We start from the raw sequence: 18,760 nt of genomic DNA, 5'->3' as shown, positions 1-18,760 counted from the left end.
GAAGGGTCCGTCATTTGTTAGTGTCAAGTATGCCACCGGCATACATTACTCTGCCTGTAGCCTGGAAGCCACACAGGAAAGTCCCCACGCACCTGCTGCTCGGTGTCCTGACACTTAAGGCTTTCATGATACTAGTAACCATGACTAGAACGTAAAATTCCTTCATGAAATAAACAGAAGTACATTCTATTTTCTCAATAGCTGATTTGTCAATTTTTAAAGGATTTTTATTAACAGAGTTTGTGCAGTTTTAAAGTAAAAAACCAGCATGCTTCCTAAATTGGCAGAATTTAGCCAGTCACCACAAAACAGACCTGAGAAACAAAGAGAAACAGGCCAGGAGAAGGCAGATTTCTTCCTGGCAGTACCACAGTGGCAAATATCCAGAACTAAGGAAAGCTGCCAAGGGGAAGAGAAAAAGAAAGGACTTTGCAAAGGCAGCCGGCCCAGGCACACGGCCTTCCCGCAGCTGGAGGAGACGGGAGCCACACAGGTAGGTCTGCCTTGGTCTTTATTGCAGCGCAGTTCAAAGGCCGCCATCGAGCTCACAGGAAGCCGCCCTGTTTCCTGGATTGGCACCACACAGCCTGCCAGCTGCAGCGGCAGCATTTCTAGCCCAGCTTCTGCTTTCCCACTGGGGCCAGGAATGGAATGGGGGCTCACAATGGGCCAGAGAGACAACCACCTCAAAACCAAGGACACGTCCCCGCTTGTGAGAAAAGTGGCTCTCCCTCTGCTGAAAGACAGTCTGGAACCATGCCAGTTCTGATGGCAGGAGAGCTGCCATGATAACGTTCTTCCTGGAGAGTGACACAAAGAAATGGGGACGGAGCAGTCACCTGGGTGGGATGGCTGTGCCCACCCTGTCACTCTCTTCTGTCTCAGCCTTGGCCCAACACATATATTGACAAACGAGAGAAAGTAATTACATATAAAAAAAACTCAAACTGAATTGGTACGTGTGTGGAGCGAACATAAAAGAAGAAACAAAAAGTTAGTTTTTAGAAGTTGCTCAGGACTGCCGTCTGGCATTTTGATAGAAATCCGCAATCCATTTCTTCATGTGTTTAAGTTCCAGTGAGCGCGATAACAGCACAGCGGGAGGGTCGAAGGCGGTGCTGGCTCGGAGATCTAAGTGATGGGCCCCTCCGGGGATGTTGATCGCCACCAGGGTATCTGTGATGTCTTTGGTTACTCCACCTCCTGACCACGGGTCTAAGTCACCGTTGCTGCAAATGAGGAGAAGGAGAAAATCAATATGCCTTTATATTGTCTCCACCTTTCGGACCTCACGAGCATTGCACATGTGAACACTATCACTCTCAAGGCTTCGTGTACATGCATGTCTAGATTTCCCCTGCGTATATCTAGGAATAAAATTTCTGAGATATGTGATACCACTTAACTTCCTCATGAACTGCCAAAAAATTCCCCAAAGTAGCTTCACTATTTAATAATCCCATTAGCAACCCAAGATTTGGATTCTTTTTCGCTGTGGATTGAGGTGGGATTAGAGGAGAGCTTGACCACCAGGCTACAAGTCAGTCTTCGCCGTGGTCTTGGTCCTCACACACACGCCCAGCTGATAGTGATCATCTTCTCAGGTCTTGGTAGGCCACTTGAATAGACCATTTGGAAAATTTTCTGAGACTATCCCGTTCCCCGCTGTGGTCCTAATAAAGGTACCAGCTCATAAATACCCGCCCTCTCCTTGCCTGCCCTCCCTGCCCTTCAGTGTGCAGACTTCAGAGGTGCCATGTACCCCCCCCCCCCAAGTTCTAGAAGCATGAACAAGACTCCTAAACTTCCACACTGTGGTTGTCACCTGTGTGCATAGATCCTGGTGGGTGTTTTTCTGTCTGGCTTTTAGTAGCTTCTAAGGAGAGCAATGGGGAAAACTGGCGGAGGGATTCAAGGAGCTTCATTTAAAATACTACCTTGAAAATGTTACTGCCGGGCATGGTTGCACACGCCTGCAATCCCAGCAATGAAAAGATGGGGAAGGAGGGTCAGGAGTTCAATGTCTTCCTTAGCTACATGAGGAGTTCAAGGTCAGACTATACTACATGAAACCTTGTCTCAAAGAACCAAATGAGAGCTGTCTTTCCAAATATGAGAGCACAAGATGTTTTCCTATTAAAAGGAATATACTTAGATAAGAGTTGAGAGATACGTTATCTGTGGGTATAAAGACATGACAAGTCATCAGAAGCTGGTTTGATATGATGTCCACTTAGCAGCACAGCAGTAGGAGGGCCTTCCTTAGGGTCTTTGACCTGTCTAACACATGTTCTTAGCTGATAAGGGTGCTGGGTATGGGTTTCGCCTTGTGGAGCTGGCCTTAAATCCAATGAGAAAGTGGCTGGTAGCTCCCATGATGTTTGTGCCACCGCTGCACCACCGGGCCTGTCTTCGCCTACCCAGTCATTGCTGCAGCTCACAGGGTTCACAGTGGTACGACTGACGATCGCTTTCTTCCTCCTGCAGCTCGTATAACACCGTGTAGAGTTATGAATCCTGCTTGGCTTTGCCATGTTCTATTACTCAAGTACGTGGCATCTGACCACCAAGTTCTGCAGGGTAACCAAGAGCAATGGCAACAGCCTGCTGATGTTTGGGGCTCTTTGGAACATCACCAGCAACTCCAAAATAATCAACTAACTCCTGCCACTGGGCTTTTTATTAGTTAGACTTTGATGTCTAGCAGGGGCATTGTTGCCCAATTATAGGGAAACTCTCATATATATGTGTGTGTGTATGTGTGTGTGTGTGTGTGTGTGTGTATACGTGTGTATATATATATATACACACACATACATATGTGTGTGTAAGCATAAGTTTTTATAATAGAAATTTCCACATAGCTTTTTTGAAAGGTCTTTAGTGGTTTTTTCATTTCTCCCATATTCACCTCCTCTACCCTACCCTTACGTCCTTGTGTGTGCACGCGCACTCATGCACTCGCACGCCGTTAGCTGTGAGTAGCAGTGAGAAGAACAATGAACTAAGTCTGCAAATACGAGGCCTACATCCTTACTACCTGCATAACTTCAGTAAGAACCTAGGAGAACCTCAATTCTCACTATATCATAGAAGAGAAATTTTCTTTACAAGATCAACAGACCCAAACTAAATAATATGTGGCACAAACTATATATATTACATATAGCACAAAGTATAAAACACTAACACCAAATTGCTATAACTACTATCATATAAGGATGAGAAGCATTAATATCACCAAAGGATAAAACAATAATAAAAATATATGTGAAGTATGTCTTAGAAGATCAGTCAAAATATTAAGTCAATCAACATGTGTATATGTGTGTTATGTTAGATGCATGTGTGTAAGCATGTGGTGGGGGGAGCATGAGCCTGCGTGTGTGCAGAGGCGAGAAGTCAGTGTTAGGTGTCTTCTTCTGTCTCTCTCCTTACTCTTTTGAGACAGGCTCTCAGGTTAAACCTGAAGCTCACTATTTTGGCTAGACTGGCTATAGAGATTTGTCCTATACCAACCTACCCCACAACAACTAAGGTACAGGCATGTACTACTACGGCCAGCTTTTGCATGGTGCTGAGGATCTGAATTCAGGTCCTCTGGCTTGTACAGGAAACATTTTCCACACTGAACCATCTCTCAACTCCATCAACCAACTCTTTCTAGGCAAATGTATAAATAAATATTCAGGTATATTATCTGTATTTAAAATACAAGTTTAAATCCCCTGTCCTATTATTATATACTTCTTGTTTAAGAAAAAAAGCAGTATTTTAATTTCTACTTAATGTAGAATTCTAGGGAAAAATTACTCTAAATATATTTGTTTGTTTCATTACAAAGCAAAGAAGAAAACTTCTATGCCCAATAGAACTCACTGTCTCGAAAAACCAAAAAAAAAAAAAAAAGAACTCATATATTCCTCTACAGTGTAAATGTTTACATAAACCACACAGAAGATGGATTCTCCTAAGTATACAAATTTCTTTTTTTTTTATTTTCCAATTAATACGCACAACCAGTCAGGAAACGCTCCAGCATTTGCAAAACAAAAAGTCGCTGCAGCCACGTGAAGAGCAAACTGCATCTGCTTTGAAAGGTCATCTGCAGCACCTGGTCACTTAGCAACAGTGTTTGGAGTTGCCCAGAGACCTCCTCTGCACCCGGACTAGAATTTCTCAGTTCAGATCAATGAAAGCTACCCCAGCCTCTGGGAAATCTCAGGGTAGAGACTCTTTTCCAGAGGGACTCTAGATACCTGGGTAAAATCCTCACATAATCAGTGGCAATAATTAATTTGCCTGGGAAACGATGTTAGTTAAACAGTTCTTCATGCGGTCTCTTATGAATTTATACTTAAATAACTGAGACTCACCATTGGAGAAATAATCTATGGGTTTTAGAAAACCCAAATCCTCCCAAGAAAACAACGAAAAGGATTGCCAAGGTAGGACTATAACAGCTACTTTGTATTACGGTCTCAGAGACCCAGCCAGTGTTTACTGAGTGCCCACCCACCCTGTGTCTGGTGCTCCATAGCAAAGGAGAATGGCAACACTGTTGTATTCTATGTTACTTTATTACCTAGCACTTTCCTAGTTAAAGGTTCTCGGCCATTCTGCAAGTGTCGCCACCAACCAGCAAGCTCACCTGAAAATGATGTTCGAATGTGAACTGATGTTTTTGCCGCCATACAAGGTAGTTATCCAATGAGGCCGTGGTTTCACACCCCACTGGCTCAAACAGTCATCGGAAAACTTCTCCAAGTCCCACCGATACGTTTCAAACATGTCATCAACACCATTAGCACAAAAGGGCATGACCATTTCTGTGCAGGACTGAAAAGCAAAGCCGGAAAGGAAACAAAGGGAAAGGGGTGAAAAGAGACAAATTATGCAAATTTATTCAGCTGCTAAATCGTAGAGCTTCAGCCCCCACCCTCAACTTCCCTGCCATACAACCCCTTATTTCTCATAGAAAGACATGGTTGAGATGCCACAGGAGTTAGTACTGTTTTCCTTCTTCCTTCCTTCCTTCCTTCCTTCCTTCCTTCCTTCCTTCCTTCCTTCCTTCCTTTCCTCCCTTCCTTCCTGTCTTCCTTTTTTCCTTCATTTCTTTCTTTCTTTGCAAAAACCCTTCCTTCATGTATTTAATCATATTTAACCCTCGAGACAACCCTGGCAGTCTTACTGTGCAGGTCACAGAATGGAGACTCCGAGTCAAGTTAGACTTCCCTTCCTTCATACAGCCTTACATTGCCTCCTGAAAGGACTTGTCAGGGTCTATTATAGTGTTAATTTATTTGTCTTTCTCATCAGGCTATATTTTATGGTAAAAACCACAATTTATTTATTTTTATATGTTTGAAACATAAGGGACTGTGATCAATGATAGCCAAGCATTATATATTTACTGATGATTAAATATAGGAAAAAGGGAAGGAAAGATTGAAGGAGAAGGAGGGAGAGAGTCATGTTGCAACTTCACAGTAGCCAGGCTTGGATGCAAGTAGGTAGCACAATGACTGGTTTCTATGACAGTGCAACAGAACCAGTAAAGAGCCAGTTGAGCTCGGGGAAACTATGATGCTCACCTGATAGCTCCAGCCCATGGAGCCTAGACTGCTGGTGGCTGTTTGTGAAATATTCAGGCATTTTGCTTGGCCTGAATAATTATAATATATATTCAGAGCTTGGAAAATATTCTGCAGCAGCACTGTATCAGATACGTTAGGATTTTTCAAGTATTGGCACACTACCTAAGGAAGAGTCAGATATGAATAGAAAATCAGTTATCCTTCAAAGGTAGAAATTGTTCAGCAACACATTAAGATGTTTATCAATGTTTTGTGACAAAATTGAGATATTTCCTCTTCATCTCACTCATTTGTTATTCATGCAGTCACCCTAAATGATTTTTAACATTACACCCCATTCTACAATAGTCTTGCCATTTTCAGCTTTATGGTAATTAGTAACAAAGTCTGTTTCTACATCTTGAATGATTGATACAACAGTACGCATTCTTAACCAGAGAGATATCTCTCTAGCTCCCTCCCCCTCTTATCTTTAGATAAGTTGTCCAAACTAAAAAGTACTAGAGAAGTCTCAGAGTTTAATTACACCACAGACTAGATGAACTTGACATAAATTTATGGACTATTCCATCTAACAAATACAGTGTTCCTACCACCCATGAAATAGTCTCCTGAAGTACCATTTGCTAGGCTTTAAATTCAATCTTATGGAATATTAAAGATTCTTATATATTTCTCATATAAAGTCATTTTTTCATTTTATATTTCTTGTGCATATAGGTGTTTTGCCTGTGTGTATATCTACACCCCACATGCGTGCCTGGTAGTGGTGTCAGATCCCCTGAAACAGGACTTACAGACAGTTGTGAGCTGCCATGTAGGTACTGAGAACTAAGCCTGGGTCCTTGGAAAAGCAGTTAGTGCTCTTAACTACCAAGACATCTCTCCAGTCCCTGGGAGTCATGCTTAGAGTAGTAAGTTAGACTCTGACAAATTACTGCATGCCTCTTTCATACATGAAACACAGATTTAAAGGTGTGTGTGTTTGTGTGTAAACTAAAAAAGGGGAGCATGAGAGGAGAGGCCAAGACCTGAACAAGGGAGTGGAACTAGAGAGCCAGAGAGTACACAGGACATGAAAGCGAAAGTGTCTGCTTGGGAGAGGAGAGGAACTAGCAAAAGTAGGGGACCAGAGAGTGGACGAAAACAATGGGGGAAAACAAAGAATAATGACCCTAAATACATATGAAAATTTTATAATGAAACCTATTACTTTAAAAAAAAAATCTCACAACAATGCTCTTTAAAACTGAGAAGAGGCCCAGTGGTCTTTGTGTATACTGAACAGTCAAACAACAGGATGGTTTTCTATTTTCCTCTTCTCTTCTTCCTGTGTCCTACATACCAACTCTATAATTATTTCCCCGTGGGTACGTAACGTCTGTTAACCGTGGGCAATGTAAGCGAATGTGCAAATCTCAAAAAGACAAATTAAAAAGTGACAATTGAGCTGACAGCAAAAATGATATTTAATTTACCTGGTTTTTGTTGGAAACACTGTATATGAAGTAAATAACTCCAAGAGAAAATAGATGTCTCCTATTAATTGCAAGGTTTTAGTAAAGGGACCGTTAAGTTACAAATAGGTGTGAACCAGACCTAGTGACACAGGTTTGCCATCCAGTCCTGGGGAGGCCTGCCTGGAAAACAGAGTGACTGCAAGACCAGGCCATGTCTCAAAACAGGAAGTAGAAAGAGGGTCGGCTGTACAGCTCAGCATGTGAGAGGTCCCAGGGTCGAACTGTACTGGGGGTGGGAGGTGGCGAGTCGGTACTTTTGAAACCCGCTGCTCACATGACGAATTCTAGCTTCATTCCCAATACCCACTTTGGAAATACGATCAATTATCTCCTCAAACCTCAACCATGAATTCAGCCAGGCTTTGGTTTTAAAACCAAGAAAGACATTCTTAAAAAAAGGAATGTTTAAAGTTGAGCATATGCAATAAATACTTTCACCATGAAAAGAACTTTAGCATCGTGAAAGATCGAAAAATGAGTGTGGGATGTTTTCACACTGGAAAAAGAACATAAAATTATGATAATTTACCACTCGTGGGTGTCCCCAGATCTAACAATTTGCAGAGTCCGCAGCAGAACTCCGCGCATTTACTTCCGTGCTATTGCACAGAGGAAGACGGAGCCTTGGGGAAGAAGCCCCTCGTCTAGGATCACAGAGAGGTAAGCAGCAGCTCCAAGCCATTCCCTCGCCACCAGCACATCAGGAGATGCTCTTGCACGCTGCTGTTTAGCATGTGGATCTTTGTCTATGGTAAGTGTGGCATTCAGAATGCCTTTAATGGCCCACTGACTCGGAACGGTGACAAAAAGCTGCCACCTATTCAGCTCGGCTAATGTGTACGTGGATCTAGGCATGATACATATATCACAAATATGGGACACAGTACATGTACAAGGTACAGCCCAGAATTTGGCACACAGAAGTTATTCCATTAGCATCCCAACTATTGGTTTTATTTCTTATTCCTATAATGCGCTAACTGATGAGATTTATCTCCAGTTCTTGAATGAGAAAACTGGGGTCAGAAGACATAGCTGACATTGCCTAAGATCAAATAATCAGAAAGCTGTAGAACCCAGGATTCCAGCCCACAATCATTAAGTTCACAGAGTCTCTAAGTAATTGGGATTTTTTTCTGATGTTGAAAGTCAGAGACTGCATATCAAAAAAAGAGAAAAAAAAATTTTTTTGTTTTTTTTTTTTGTTTGTTTTTGTTTTTTGAGACAGGGTTTCTCTGTGGCTTTGAAGCCTGTCCTGGAACTAGCTCTTGTAGACCAGGCTGGTCTCGAACTCACAAAGATCCGCCTGCCCCTGCCTCCTGAGTGCTGGGATTAAAGGCGTGCGCCACCACCGCCCGGCGAGAAAAATATTTTATATTAAAAAAAATAGAAGGCATTTTTCCATTACCTTGATAGGCCAAGCAGGCAAGGGCTGTAGAAAGTTGGCTTCATAAGGGTAGTCCACCATGGCCAGGTTCAACCAGGTCTCAGAGATCCATTCTTTTAAATATGAGATGTCCTCAGAAGTCAGGGGACTACAGAGGTGAAGGGCTTTGGTGAGCCATTGGAGACCACTGCCTGAAGACAGAAGGGCACTGCTAATTTGCAGATCGACCTATCATGTATTCTCTACTTGGTATTACAGAAAACACAGTTTCTACATGACTTCTCCAAGAAAATTTCCAACATTTAACAAAACATTTTAGGATAACTAGATATACTCATAAAAATTAATATTATTTCCTGGTTTAAGATACCACTGAAATAAATAAGAATACTAAAAAGAATGCATAAGCTACAATTAAATTAAACAAATAGATGCACTTAGTAATTAGAACATTAATTTCAACCTTCCTGATGCTGTGTCCTTTTAACATAGTTCCTTATATTATGGTGATCCCTAACCATAAAATTATTTTTGTTGCTACTTTATACCTGTAATTTTGCTACTGTTATGAATTGTAATACATATATCTGATATGCAGGACATCTGATGTATGACCACCAAAGGGCTGCAGCCCACAGGTTGAGAACCACTGAATTAGACTATTGAGCGCAAGACAATAAACAAGAAATACACAAAATCCCACACACTATGGAACTCTCATGACTAAGATGCCAGAATAAGAACATCAGCCTACGGTTCAAGGTGAGATTCACTGTGTAGATGTGAGGAAAGACTGGACAGCCACAGGCATTTATGAGGTGCTGGCCTTGTCTTTCCTGAACCTGGATACTACTGACACCAAGTGTTTGCTTCTAAAATATTATTTATTTATATATTTTGATAGGTATGATTCTCTATAGGTAGAGTGTGGGGGGGGGTCTGTCTGTCTGTCTGTCTGTGTCTGTGTATGTTAATGTGTGGCAGTATTAGACTAGGAAGACCCCTCAGTAGGTAAGGTCCCAGCTATGCAAACATACAAGACCTGAGTTTGAACTCCTATAACCCATATAAAGCCCTAGAACTGGTGGTATGTGCCTGTAACTCCAGGTTAGGTCGGGAGGGGCAAAGATAAGCAGATCCCCTAAGCTCACTGGCCAGCCAGCCTATCCTATGGATGAGCTTCAGATTCACCAAAAGTGACCCCTGACCTCCACATGCACACACATGCATGCCCACTGCACATATACACACTAGCAGGCATATACAAAACAATAAGCAAACATTTAATTCATCACGTACACATACACAGACAATACAGCAAAGACATATGACTATTTACATTTTTTTTTTTTAAAAGTCACAGTGTTAGTTTTTTGGTTTTTTTCGTGGGGGTGAGGTGCGTGTCTGGGACAGGATTTCTCGGTGTAGCCCTGGCTGTCCTGGAACTCGCTATGTACAGCAGACTGGCCTCGAACTCACAGAGACCTGGTTGCCTCTGCTTCCTGAGTGTTAGGATTAAAGGTGTGCGCCACCACCCAGTGGCCACATGGATTGTTAAAGGTTAGAGAAAAACAGACAAACTGCAAATTGACTCTCTTAATGAAAGCGTACCTGTGCTGGAGAGTCGGTCAATGGCACCCCAGGATCTGCGGATGCTCTCTGCACAATGTGGACCACTTTTCCTAAAATCCTCCGTTACAATCTTCATAAACACACCACAGGGAACCAAATCCTCAAACTGCCAGATAGGGGCAGAAGCTGCGAGAGCTCTGAATGGCAGAGGAAGCGAGAGGAGAAAGAGAGAAATGGGATTGTCTACTCAGTCTTTGTTTGTTGACTTTGCTTTTTCAAATGTGTGTGTGTGTGTGTGTGTGTGTGTGTGTGTGTGTGTGTGTGTCACATGTGTGCAAGTCCCTGTGGGGACCAGAGAAGAGGTCAGGTCATCCGGAACTTGAGTTACAGGCAATTGTGATCCACCTGAAATGGGTGCTAGGATACTATTGCTAATGAGAACGAAACCAAAAATGTCCATACACACAGCATGGAGCTTTACAAACCTCTAATTTTTTCTTGATCGTTAACTGTGTCCAGCATAAATGCACTTACCCAACTACTGAGTGAGGATATTTCATTCTGAACCAGGCTGCAAGCATGCCGCCATAAGAGCCCCCGATGGCAATGACAGGTTGACTTTTAGCTCCTGGGATTGTTCTTCTCAAGTGTCTGATTAGCTCTGCAAAATCAGCCAGGGCTTGTTCTGACGTCAGGAAATTCAAGTGTTGGGAATCCTGTATATGTGTGTATTTATTCATTTTAGGAACAAAGACAAAGAGACCAGGAATAAATGTGTACACACTGGCAGCCGAGGCACAGTGTAGATTCAGAGCAGTTTTCATTCCTTGAAATAGATTTTCAGACAACTGAGCTAAAATCCCACATCATCCACATCAAAGCAACCCACGAGAAGTAACTAAGTCTATGAAAGAACACGATGTATTTTCTAATCAAATGCAATTCTATTGCTTTTAAAAGTGTTTTTTTTTCCAAATGCAATACAGAAAGCAAGACCTAGCACACATTTAAACATTTAAGATGATGTCCTTAAAGAGCAGAGACCTCACTACGGCCTACTTAAACATTTAGCCAGTTGGATTCTTCGACTACAGCTCTGATTTTTGTTGAGAAATGTAAACTGTAAATATGATACATAGCTATTAAGTTACAGAACTCCTTACTTGTAAACAAGATAATACAGTTGAGGAAGATTTATAAAAGGAACCATCCTAGGGATGTTCCTGGGCAAATGTATCTGTGATCCATATAGAAGCATTTGTCAAGCCCAAAAGGCCTCCATTTTCCTAATTGGATGGTGATCCTCTTGCCTCCAGCAGGTCAGCATCCTCCAGAATAAACAGTGATGGTTTAGAATAAGGATATGGGTACCCACAGGGTCTGTGAAGGGAGGTTTCTTGAGCCCTTAGCTTATGTCTTAGGGGTGGATGTCAGTAATCTTGTGAGGTTTGAAGGATACTTTGGTTTCTCAGTGAAATAAAACTTCAGTAAGAGTTGTCACTATGGTGTGTCTCAACTGTTAAAAATCGCTGCCAAGTCTTCAGCCCTAAAATTTAATTCTCCTTCTTGCCTGGAGCCCACCAGTTCTACCCGGACAGAGCCTGGTTGTTTGGTTTTCACACAAACACAACAACCACAAAAAGAATCGAAACAATCGCCAAACCCAAAGATCTGTCAGAAGCCAGGGAGGATGGAGGAAGTGTCCTGAAAGGACTTCAGAGCTCCAGTCCAACTGTCAGACACGGGCAGAGAGCAGGTGTCAGCCGGCAGCGTAACTGAGGAAAGCACGTGTGGGTGCCGGGAACCACACCCAGGTCCTCTGCTAGAGCAGTAAGTGCTCTTAACTGCTGAGCTATTTCTCCAGCTCCCGGTCAGTTGTTGGGTTTTGTTTGCTTGTTTGTTTTGTCTTGTTTGTGGCTTTGGGGACCTGAGCAGGCCTACCATGTAAGGGCTCTACCATCATCTACAACCCCAGTTAGTTTAAGTGCAGTTCCAGGGGATGCAGTGCCCTCTCCTGAGCTTCTCAGGCACCGGGCTCCCACATGGCGCGCAGACAAATGCAGGCGAAGTGGTCAGATACATAGAATAATTCTGAGCTTATCAGAATAAACGTGACAGCAATTACAGAGACATAGCTTTAAAGGCCTTGGTGTAGAAATAGGAACACAGCTTGGTAGGAGTGTTCGCTCTGCACCCTGCCTTGGGTTTGATCCTCAGCACAAAAAGGACCAAATTGTCCATATTAAGGAAAGGCAAAGGACAATTATTGAGTTTCCAGGCAGTTCAAGTGATCTCACACTCTGCGGGCACAACATGCTCCAAACTTAAGCAAATCACTACCCAAAAGGGTGCCCCAAATCTTTGACTTTCACAGAAAAATGTGTACGTACCTTGAATGAGTCCTTGCCGAAGGGCAGGGACTCCCCATAGTACCGATGTTCAGCAAACACCAGCATTGCTTTCAGTTCCTCGGCCACTTCCCACATGAACCCCTGGAAGAGCCACAGATTCACAAGGAAAATGAGGCCATGAGGCAGCGCCCCGAACCTTTGCAAGCCATGTGAAACAGATGTTAAACCAGACCAGAAAGGGCTCTGGAAAACTGCAGTTTACAGGTGTTCCACAGAAAAATCCACAAGAGTTGCATCAGGTTGTACTAGAGTGGAGGAAATCAGACCAGATTATTCATGTGCTAGTCGCTTCACGTCTTCTCATCCTGACCCTCTGACCCTGAGTCAATACTGTATGTCAGTCTTCAAACCAAACTATGTCAGTATTCTAGGAAGGAGGTAAAGATATCTAAGCTGCCCAAAGACATACACAGACAACATAAAGGAATCAGCAGAAAAATGAGCATATTAAACTCGCTGGGGATTTTAATCTTATATGTTAGGAAACTAGCTAACATCAGCTGTTAATTAACTCCTGCTTTCAATGTGTCTGACACTGTTCTAACCACTCCATGTAATAACTCACCTAATTAGCGCGATAAACAGGGATCAGGAACTGTGGTTTTACAGACACGGACACTGAAACACAAGGCTCGGTGTTCACACAGGTGGCAGAGCCAAGGCTGAATTGCAGGCTGTCATGCAGAGCAGTCACCTGGGGCCACTGGACTCGCTTACAACCCCCACACTGATGGCTTCTCTAATCATTTGCTGCCTCTTTCCCTTTGACTGGATGGTGCCCTCTGGATCCTTCCTAAGAGAGCTCCCCAGGCAGACAGCATCAGTTGATTAGATGTTTAACATGGATTAAAGCCAAGTCATTCCTGATGATGCTGCTGGAGTTGAATTGTTACTATTTCCTAAAAAGGTATAGGAATCTCAAAAGGGCTTTGGTTGTTTTGAGCAATCTATGGATATGTTAGTCTGATACCTGTGGTTTTCAAGACCCCGCTTCTCTTTGGCAGAGCTGCTCACTCCTGCCACACATCCCAGGTCCAGCCACAACCAGCTCAGGCACACCCAGCTCAGGCACACCCTCCTCTGCACGCCCCAGCCCAGCAGAGCTGTCCATCTCTCCTCAATACAGAATACATACATATATATATATATATATATATATATATATATATATATATATCCAGGACAGCCAGGGCTGCATAGAGAGACCCTGCCTCAAACAAAGGAAAACCAAAAAGAATGGGAAAGAGGCAGGGCAGTACCACTTACACAAAATAGCCCCAGCAATCTGGACACTGGGTTCCCATGACATCATTTCTCAGGAGCTATTTTATTTTCAGTATATTCAAATTATTTTATATCATTTTTTTCTTCTAGTTGTCTGACTTTCCAGGCTGGGTGTCACTATAGAGGCCAGGCCAGGATGGACTCAAATGTAGCCTTCTACCCAACCCTCCTGAGTGCTATGGAGAGTTGTGCATCCCCATGCCCCGAGGATTCCGTTCTTGACAGTCTGAAGAAAATGATCACAAGTGAGTACTGCAGTAACAGTATAATTAGATTCATGTCTTTTCTGTCAACTCAGCTCAGTTCAGCAAACATTTACTGAGATCCCCTGAGCGTGGCGCCATGCCAGACACTGGCACCAGGGTCAGCACTATTCCCTACTTGACGGTAGTTCACAGACTAGCTTCTTGGTAGAAATTTGACATTTTTTAGTCACACCACTGGCATAATGCAAAGGAGACTTCCTTAGCTCTGTGTTGCTTCCGAATTAAGTTTTGTTAATAGCTATATTGTTAAAGGTGTTAGGAAATACAGCTATTATTTGAAGCAAGCTAACAGATCGCACCAACTTCATTGTCACAACTTAAAACCCAGCAGAGGGAGAAACTAAAGAAAAATGCGGTTACTTTGCCTCCGCCCTCCCAACGTGACAGCCAAACTTACATGTTTTCCTTGTTGGGAACATTATTTTCAGGTGTGTGACTTTTGTTTACGCTGCTTTTGTTTAACTCTGTGAAGCTGTGTTATCGTGCCTGTCTAAAACACCTGATGGTCTAATAAAGAGCTGAACGGCCAATAGTGAGGCAGAAGCAAGGACAGGCAGGGCTGGCAGGCAGAGAGGATAACTAGAAGGAGAAATGAGGAAGGAGAGTGAGAGAACAAGGAGAGGAGGACATCAGGGACCAGCGACCCGGCTACACAGCAAGTCATGGAGAAAGAAGTTAAGAAAGGCATACAGAAATAGAGGAAGATAAAAGCCCAGAGGAAAAATGTAGTCGGGATAATTTAAGAAAAGCTGGCAAGGAACAAACTAAGCTAAGACCAGGCATACATAACTAAGAATAAGCCTCTGTGTATAGTTTATTTGGGAGCTGGGTAGTGGGCCCCAAAAGTCAAAAGGGTAGAGGAGCAAGAACAACCAACGGCATTTCCTCTTTTACATTGGTTTTGTTTCAGACTTATTGACTAATTGATAAATATTTATTGAACATCTACTATAAATACAGCACAGTTCTTCACTTTTAAAATACAATATTAATTAAACAAAAATTTCTACCCTTACATTTACCTTCTATAGGCCATAATCAAACCAACTATATACAATAATGTTCCCATGCCTGCTAGCCTTATAATTGAGTTTTCCCAGAACACTGGTTTTGTCTATTTGTCTGTCTGTCAGTCAGTCTGTCTAGCCTTGACTTATATGGCAGCACAGGTTGGCTCTGAATTCCTAGCTGCTGACCCTGTCTGACATTTTTCATTCACTCGGAAACTTTTGCCACCTTTCTATTACTACTGAGTTTATTTTATTTTTGTATTACATTTATTTACTTATTTGGGGGAGGGCACGTGCCATATCACAGCGGAGGACTGTGCAGTTGGTTTCCCTTTTGGTCATGGGGTCTCAGGGACAAAGTCAGGTCATGAGCCCTTGCCAACTGAGCCACCTTGCCCACTCTCTTTTTACTTTTAAAGAACATTCCAGTTAAAAATGTTCATTCTTGGTCATCTCTACTGCTAACCCTTTTCCCCAGTGGTCACTCCAGAAGCTACATTTCAGTAGAAGAATCTCACTCGTGTGTACCTACCGTATTATTGCAAAACCAGGTGATGTCCCCTTCATTCCCGGTGTAGAACAGTATTGATCCACCATTTGTCCGCCAATGTCTATCAGCGATTAGGTACCGCTGTTTAAAAGTTCTTGTGTTGGAAAAGCCAAAGTGGTCGACCTATGATGGAAACAAAGCAGGGCAGACTTTAAGAAAAAGTGATTAAAATTAACATGCAGATGCCTCATTCTTCCATTGAAATCAACCCATACTCCAAAAACGATCAGAAGAAAATTCAAAGTTCACTTGCTCTTAGTAATACTAAGTCATTTTGAAATTACTGTGCTTATGTACTAAGATAAAACAGTATTTGTTATGGTGGTCAAGATTTTCAGTTAAAAGATGTAATTACAAAATCAAGTAGTTACTTAAAAACATGTCAAAATTATAAATTTTTAATTATTTGTTTTATCTGATAAATTTCAATGGAGAAATAAAAACTGTATATATTGTTATATAGTGTATATAGTGTTACAACGTATTCTGAAATATATATTTTACAGTGGATAACTTGAACATAAGTGTCACCTTTCATACTTACCTTTTTAGTAGGGTGAGGACATAATCCATGTCTCAATACTTTTCAAATCGTCAACACCTCCCACTAGTTTTCAAAATGGCCTTATTACCTGAATTGTCATTATTCAAACTTTTAATATAAAAGTCCAGGACTAATTAAACCACCTTAAAGATCTGTGAACTGAAGATTCCAATACTAACAGATATTCTAAATGTTGGGATTTGATGTCTAATACAACTTCTAAGAAAAGGAGCCAATAAAGGAACTCAGGCTTGTTACCAAAGCGACTGATGGACATCCAGGACAGAGAAATTACAAGCCAGGCCGATGCATCCCACGGCACAATGGCACAAAGAAAGGCATGCTTACAAACAATGGAGTTGCACTAACGGGTGAAGGCGCCAGAAACAAGGTGCTGTTTATTATTGGCTCACATTTTAATAAGCTTAGCATGAAACAAATTGACCACAAAAAGAATAAAGAATGTAATTGATTGAAACATTCAGTTCATGAAAATCAATAGTATATGTGCTGGGTGGTTTTGTGTGTGAACTTGCTGCAAGCTAGAGTCTTCAGGGGAAGGAGCCTCAGCTGAGGAAATGCTTTCTTGAGATTCAGCTGTATGGCATTTTCACATTTAGTGATCAGTGGCGGGGGAGGGGGCATCCCATTGTGGGTGGTGCCATCTCTGAGCAGCTGGTCCTGGGTTCTATAAGAAAGCAGACTGAGCAAGAACAGGGGAAGCAAACTAGTAAGCAGCTCCTTTATATGGCCTCTGCATCAGCTCCTGCTTCCAGGATCCTGCCCTGTTTGAGTTCCTGTCCTGACTTCCTCAGTGATAAGCTGCAATGCTGAAGTGTAAGCCCAATAAACCCTTTCTCCCCAACTTGCTCTTTGGTCATGGTGTCTCACCACAGCAATAGAACCCCTAAGACAGTATATAAGAAAACAATTTTAAGCCGGGCAGCAGGGGCACACTCCTTTAAAACACACAAGCCTCTGTGTGATTTATTTGGGAGCTGGGTGGTGTGTGTAGGCCCAAAAAATGTTAGCCTATTCCACCTTGTCCAAAGGTCAGAGTTATTTCGCTCTCTCCACGTTGTTTACACAACTGTGGCTACACACCCTGACCTAGGGCGTGGTTACTGGGTGTTTTGGACATCAAGATGGCCCATAAAGGTAGATCCACTCCACCCTGACCAAAGATTAGAGAACTCAAGCATATTTCTGCTCCTTCTTTTGAATTAGGGGATTTGATCTAGGGAGTGGCTGCCCTCAGGATACTTGGTCTAGGGTGGGTTCATTGCCAAAGCAGAATGCTTTTTCTCAGGAATTAATGACTTGATATCTCAAATATTGAAGCAAGTAACTGTTCTTGTTGTCCTTTGTATCATATTAAAGCAGTCTTTTGCCTTCTTCCCCCTTTATGTACTGGGGTATAGAAGTGTATGGAAAATTAAATATGGGCGAACTCAGGACTCAGAATTCAAGAATTCAGCATTCAGTATTCACCGAGTTGCCCTCCCTGTACTATCCTACGTCTCTGTGATTCTTTCTTATCACTTTTCTTCCTACCTAACATTTCCAATCTTCAAGCCCCTACCCTGGAACATACAAACCTGCTGCGGCTAGGATTGCAGCAATAGCCACCCCAAAAAGCCACTCCCAACAGTGGTGGGCCCCCACAAGAGTCAAAGAGTAAAAACCAACCAACAGCCGAACTTTGGATATACCTTTAAGGTTTTATTTTTTTGCCTTTTGAAATTGTGAGCTACCACGGAATGAAGATGGTAGCGTTCACACACAGCTACAGGAAGGAGCTGTACTAGAGCGTTTAGGATGGTGGAGGCCGAATACCTCCGTGACTAAAGGGGACAATATTAAGGATGTTGTGCCTTGTCTGAAACACACTAATCCCAAGAGGAATACTAGAGATGGGCAAGAGATAACGAATTACAAGAATTATTCTTCATTTATTGATATTTATTGAGCTCTACATTTTTCTCTGCTCCCCTCCCTGCCTCTCCCCTCCTCCCTTCAATCCTCCCCCCAAGGTCCCCATGCTCCCAATTTACTCAGGAGATCTTGTCTTTTTCTACTTCCTACTTCCCATGTAGATTATATCTATGTAAGTCTCTCTTAGTGTCCGCACTGTTGTCTAAGTACAAGAATGATTCTTACAGTGCCAACAATTCCTTTTTTTCCCTAAGTATTAAGCCAGATATATGCTATGAAATGTGCTTTTCACAACATGACTTTCCGGCGTCCTCCTGGCTCCTTCCTGCCATCAGGAACATCAGCTGCAGCCATGAGACCCTTTCCAGTACCCAGTGGTCACAGGCACACAGGGGACAGTGCGCCCTCTGCCGTCCAGACTGAGACCCACAAGTCCCTATCCAAGGCCTACAGTGGAGACTTGAGAAATCACAGCTTAAAAGGACTGCAGAAGCCATGGGACCTGCCCTGCTCTAAACAAGCTGAGCTTAAAGGGCTCAAATGCTGAGCCTGGGGTCAACAGAGGTGGAACTCTGAACCGTTTCTACAACTTGTCCTCGTGATGCAACAAAAGTAGGTTGTATGCCGTGCAAGCCTCACAGGCATGACCTGGAAAAGGAAGCACATCTCTGGTCGCACACGGCA

At 42.6% G+C, this 18,760-nt stretch overlaps 1 protein-coding gene across 1 annotated transcript in view; it reads right to left on the bottom strand.

The window, feature by feature from the left end:
* Positions 1-202: 202 nt before the first annotated feature.
* LOC119802717 (prolylcarboxypeptidase) overlaps positions 203-18,760 on the bottom strand; it is a 41,093-nt gene continuing 22,535 nt past the window's right edge. Inside the window, exons 2-9 of the mRNA XM_038313808.1 lie at positions 15,580-15,720; positions 12,467-12,568; positions 10,611-10,792; positions 10,116-10,273; positions 8,526-8,695; positions 5,595-5,759; positions 4,652-4,839; positions 203-1,229 (exon numbers count right to left, since the gene is read on the bottom strand). Coding sequence (XP_038169736.1) covers positions 1,013-1,229; positions 4,652-4,839; positions 5,595-5,759; positions 8,526-8,695; positions 10,116-10,273; positions 10,611-10,792; positions 12,467-12,568; positions 15,580-15,720 — 1,323 coding nt within the window. The 3' untranslated portion in view covers positions 203-1,012. The remainder of the gene's footprint in view (positions 1,230-4,651; positions 4,840-5,594; positions 5,760-8,525; positions 8,696-10,115; positions 10,274-10,610; positions 10,793-12,466; positions 12,569-15,579; positions 15,721-18,760) is intronic.

The sequence above is a fragment of the Arvicola amphibius genome, chromosome 12, assembly GCF_903992535.2.
Source record: "Arvicola amphibius chromosome 12, mArvAmp1.2, whole genome shotgun sequence".
In the NCBI taxonomy this organism is placed as follows: domain Eukaryota; kingdom Metazoa; phylum Chordata; class Mammalia; order Rodentia; family Cricetidae; genus Arvicola; species Arvicola amphibius.
The sequence above is the reverse complement of the archived record's forward strand: the minus strand, read 5'-3'. Positions and strand labels throughout refer to the sequence as shown.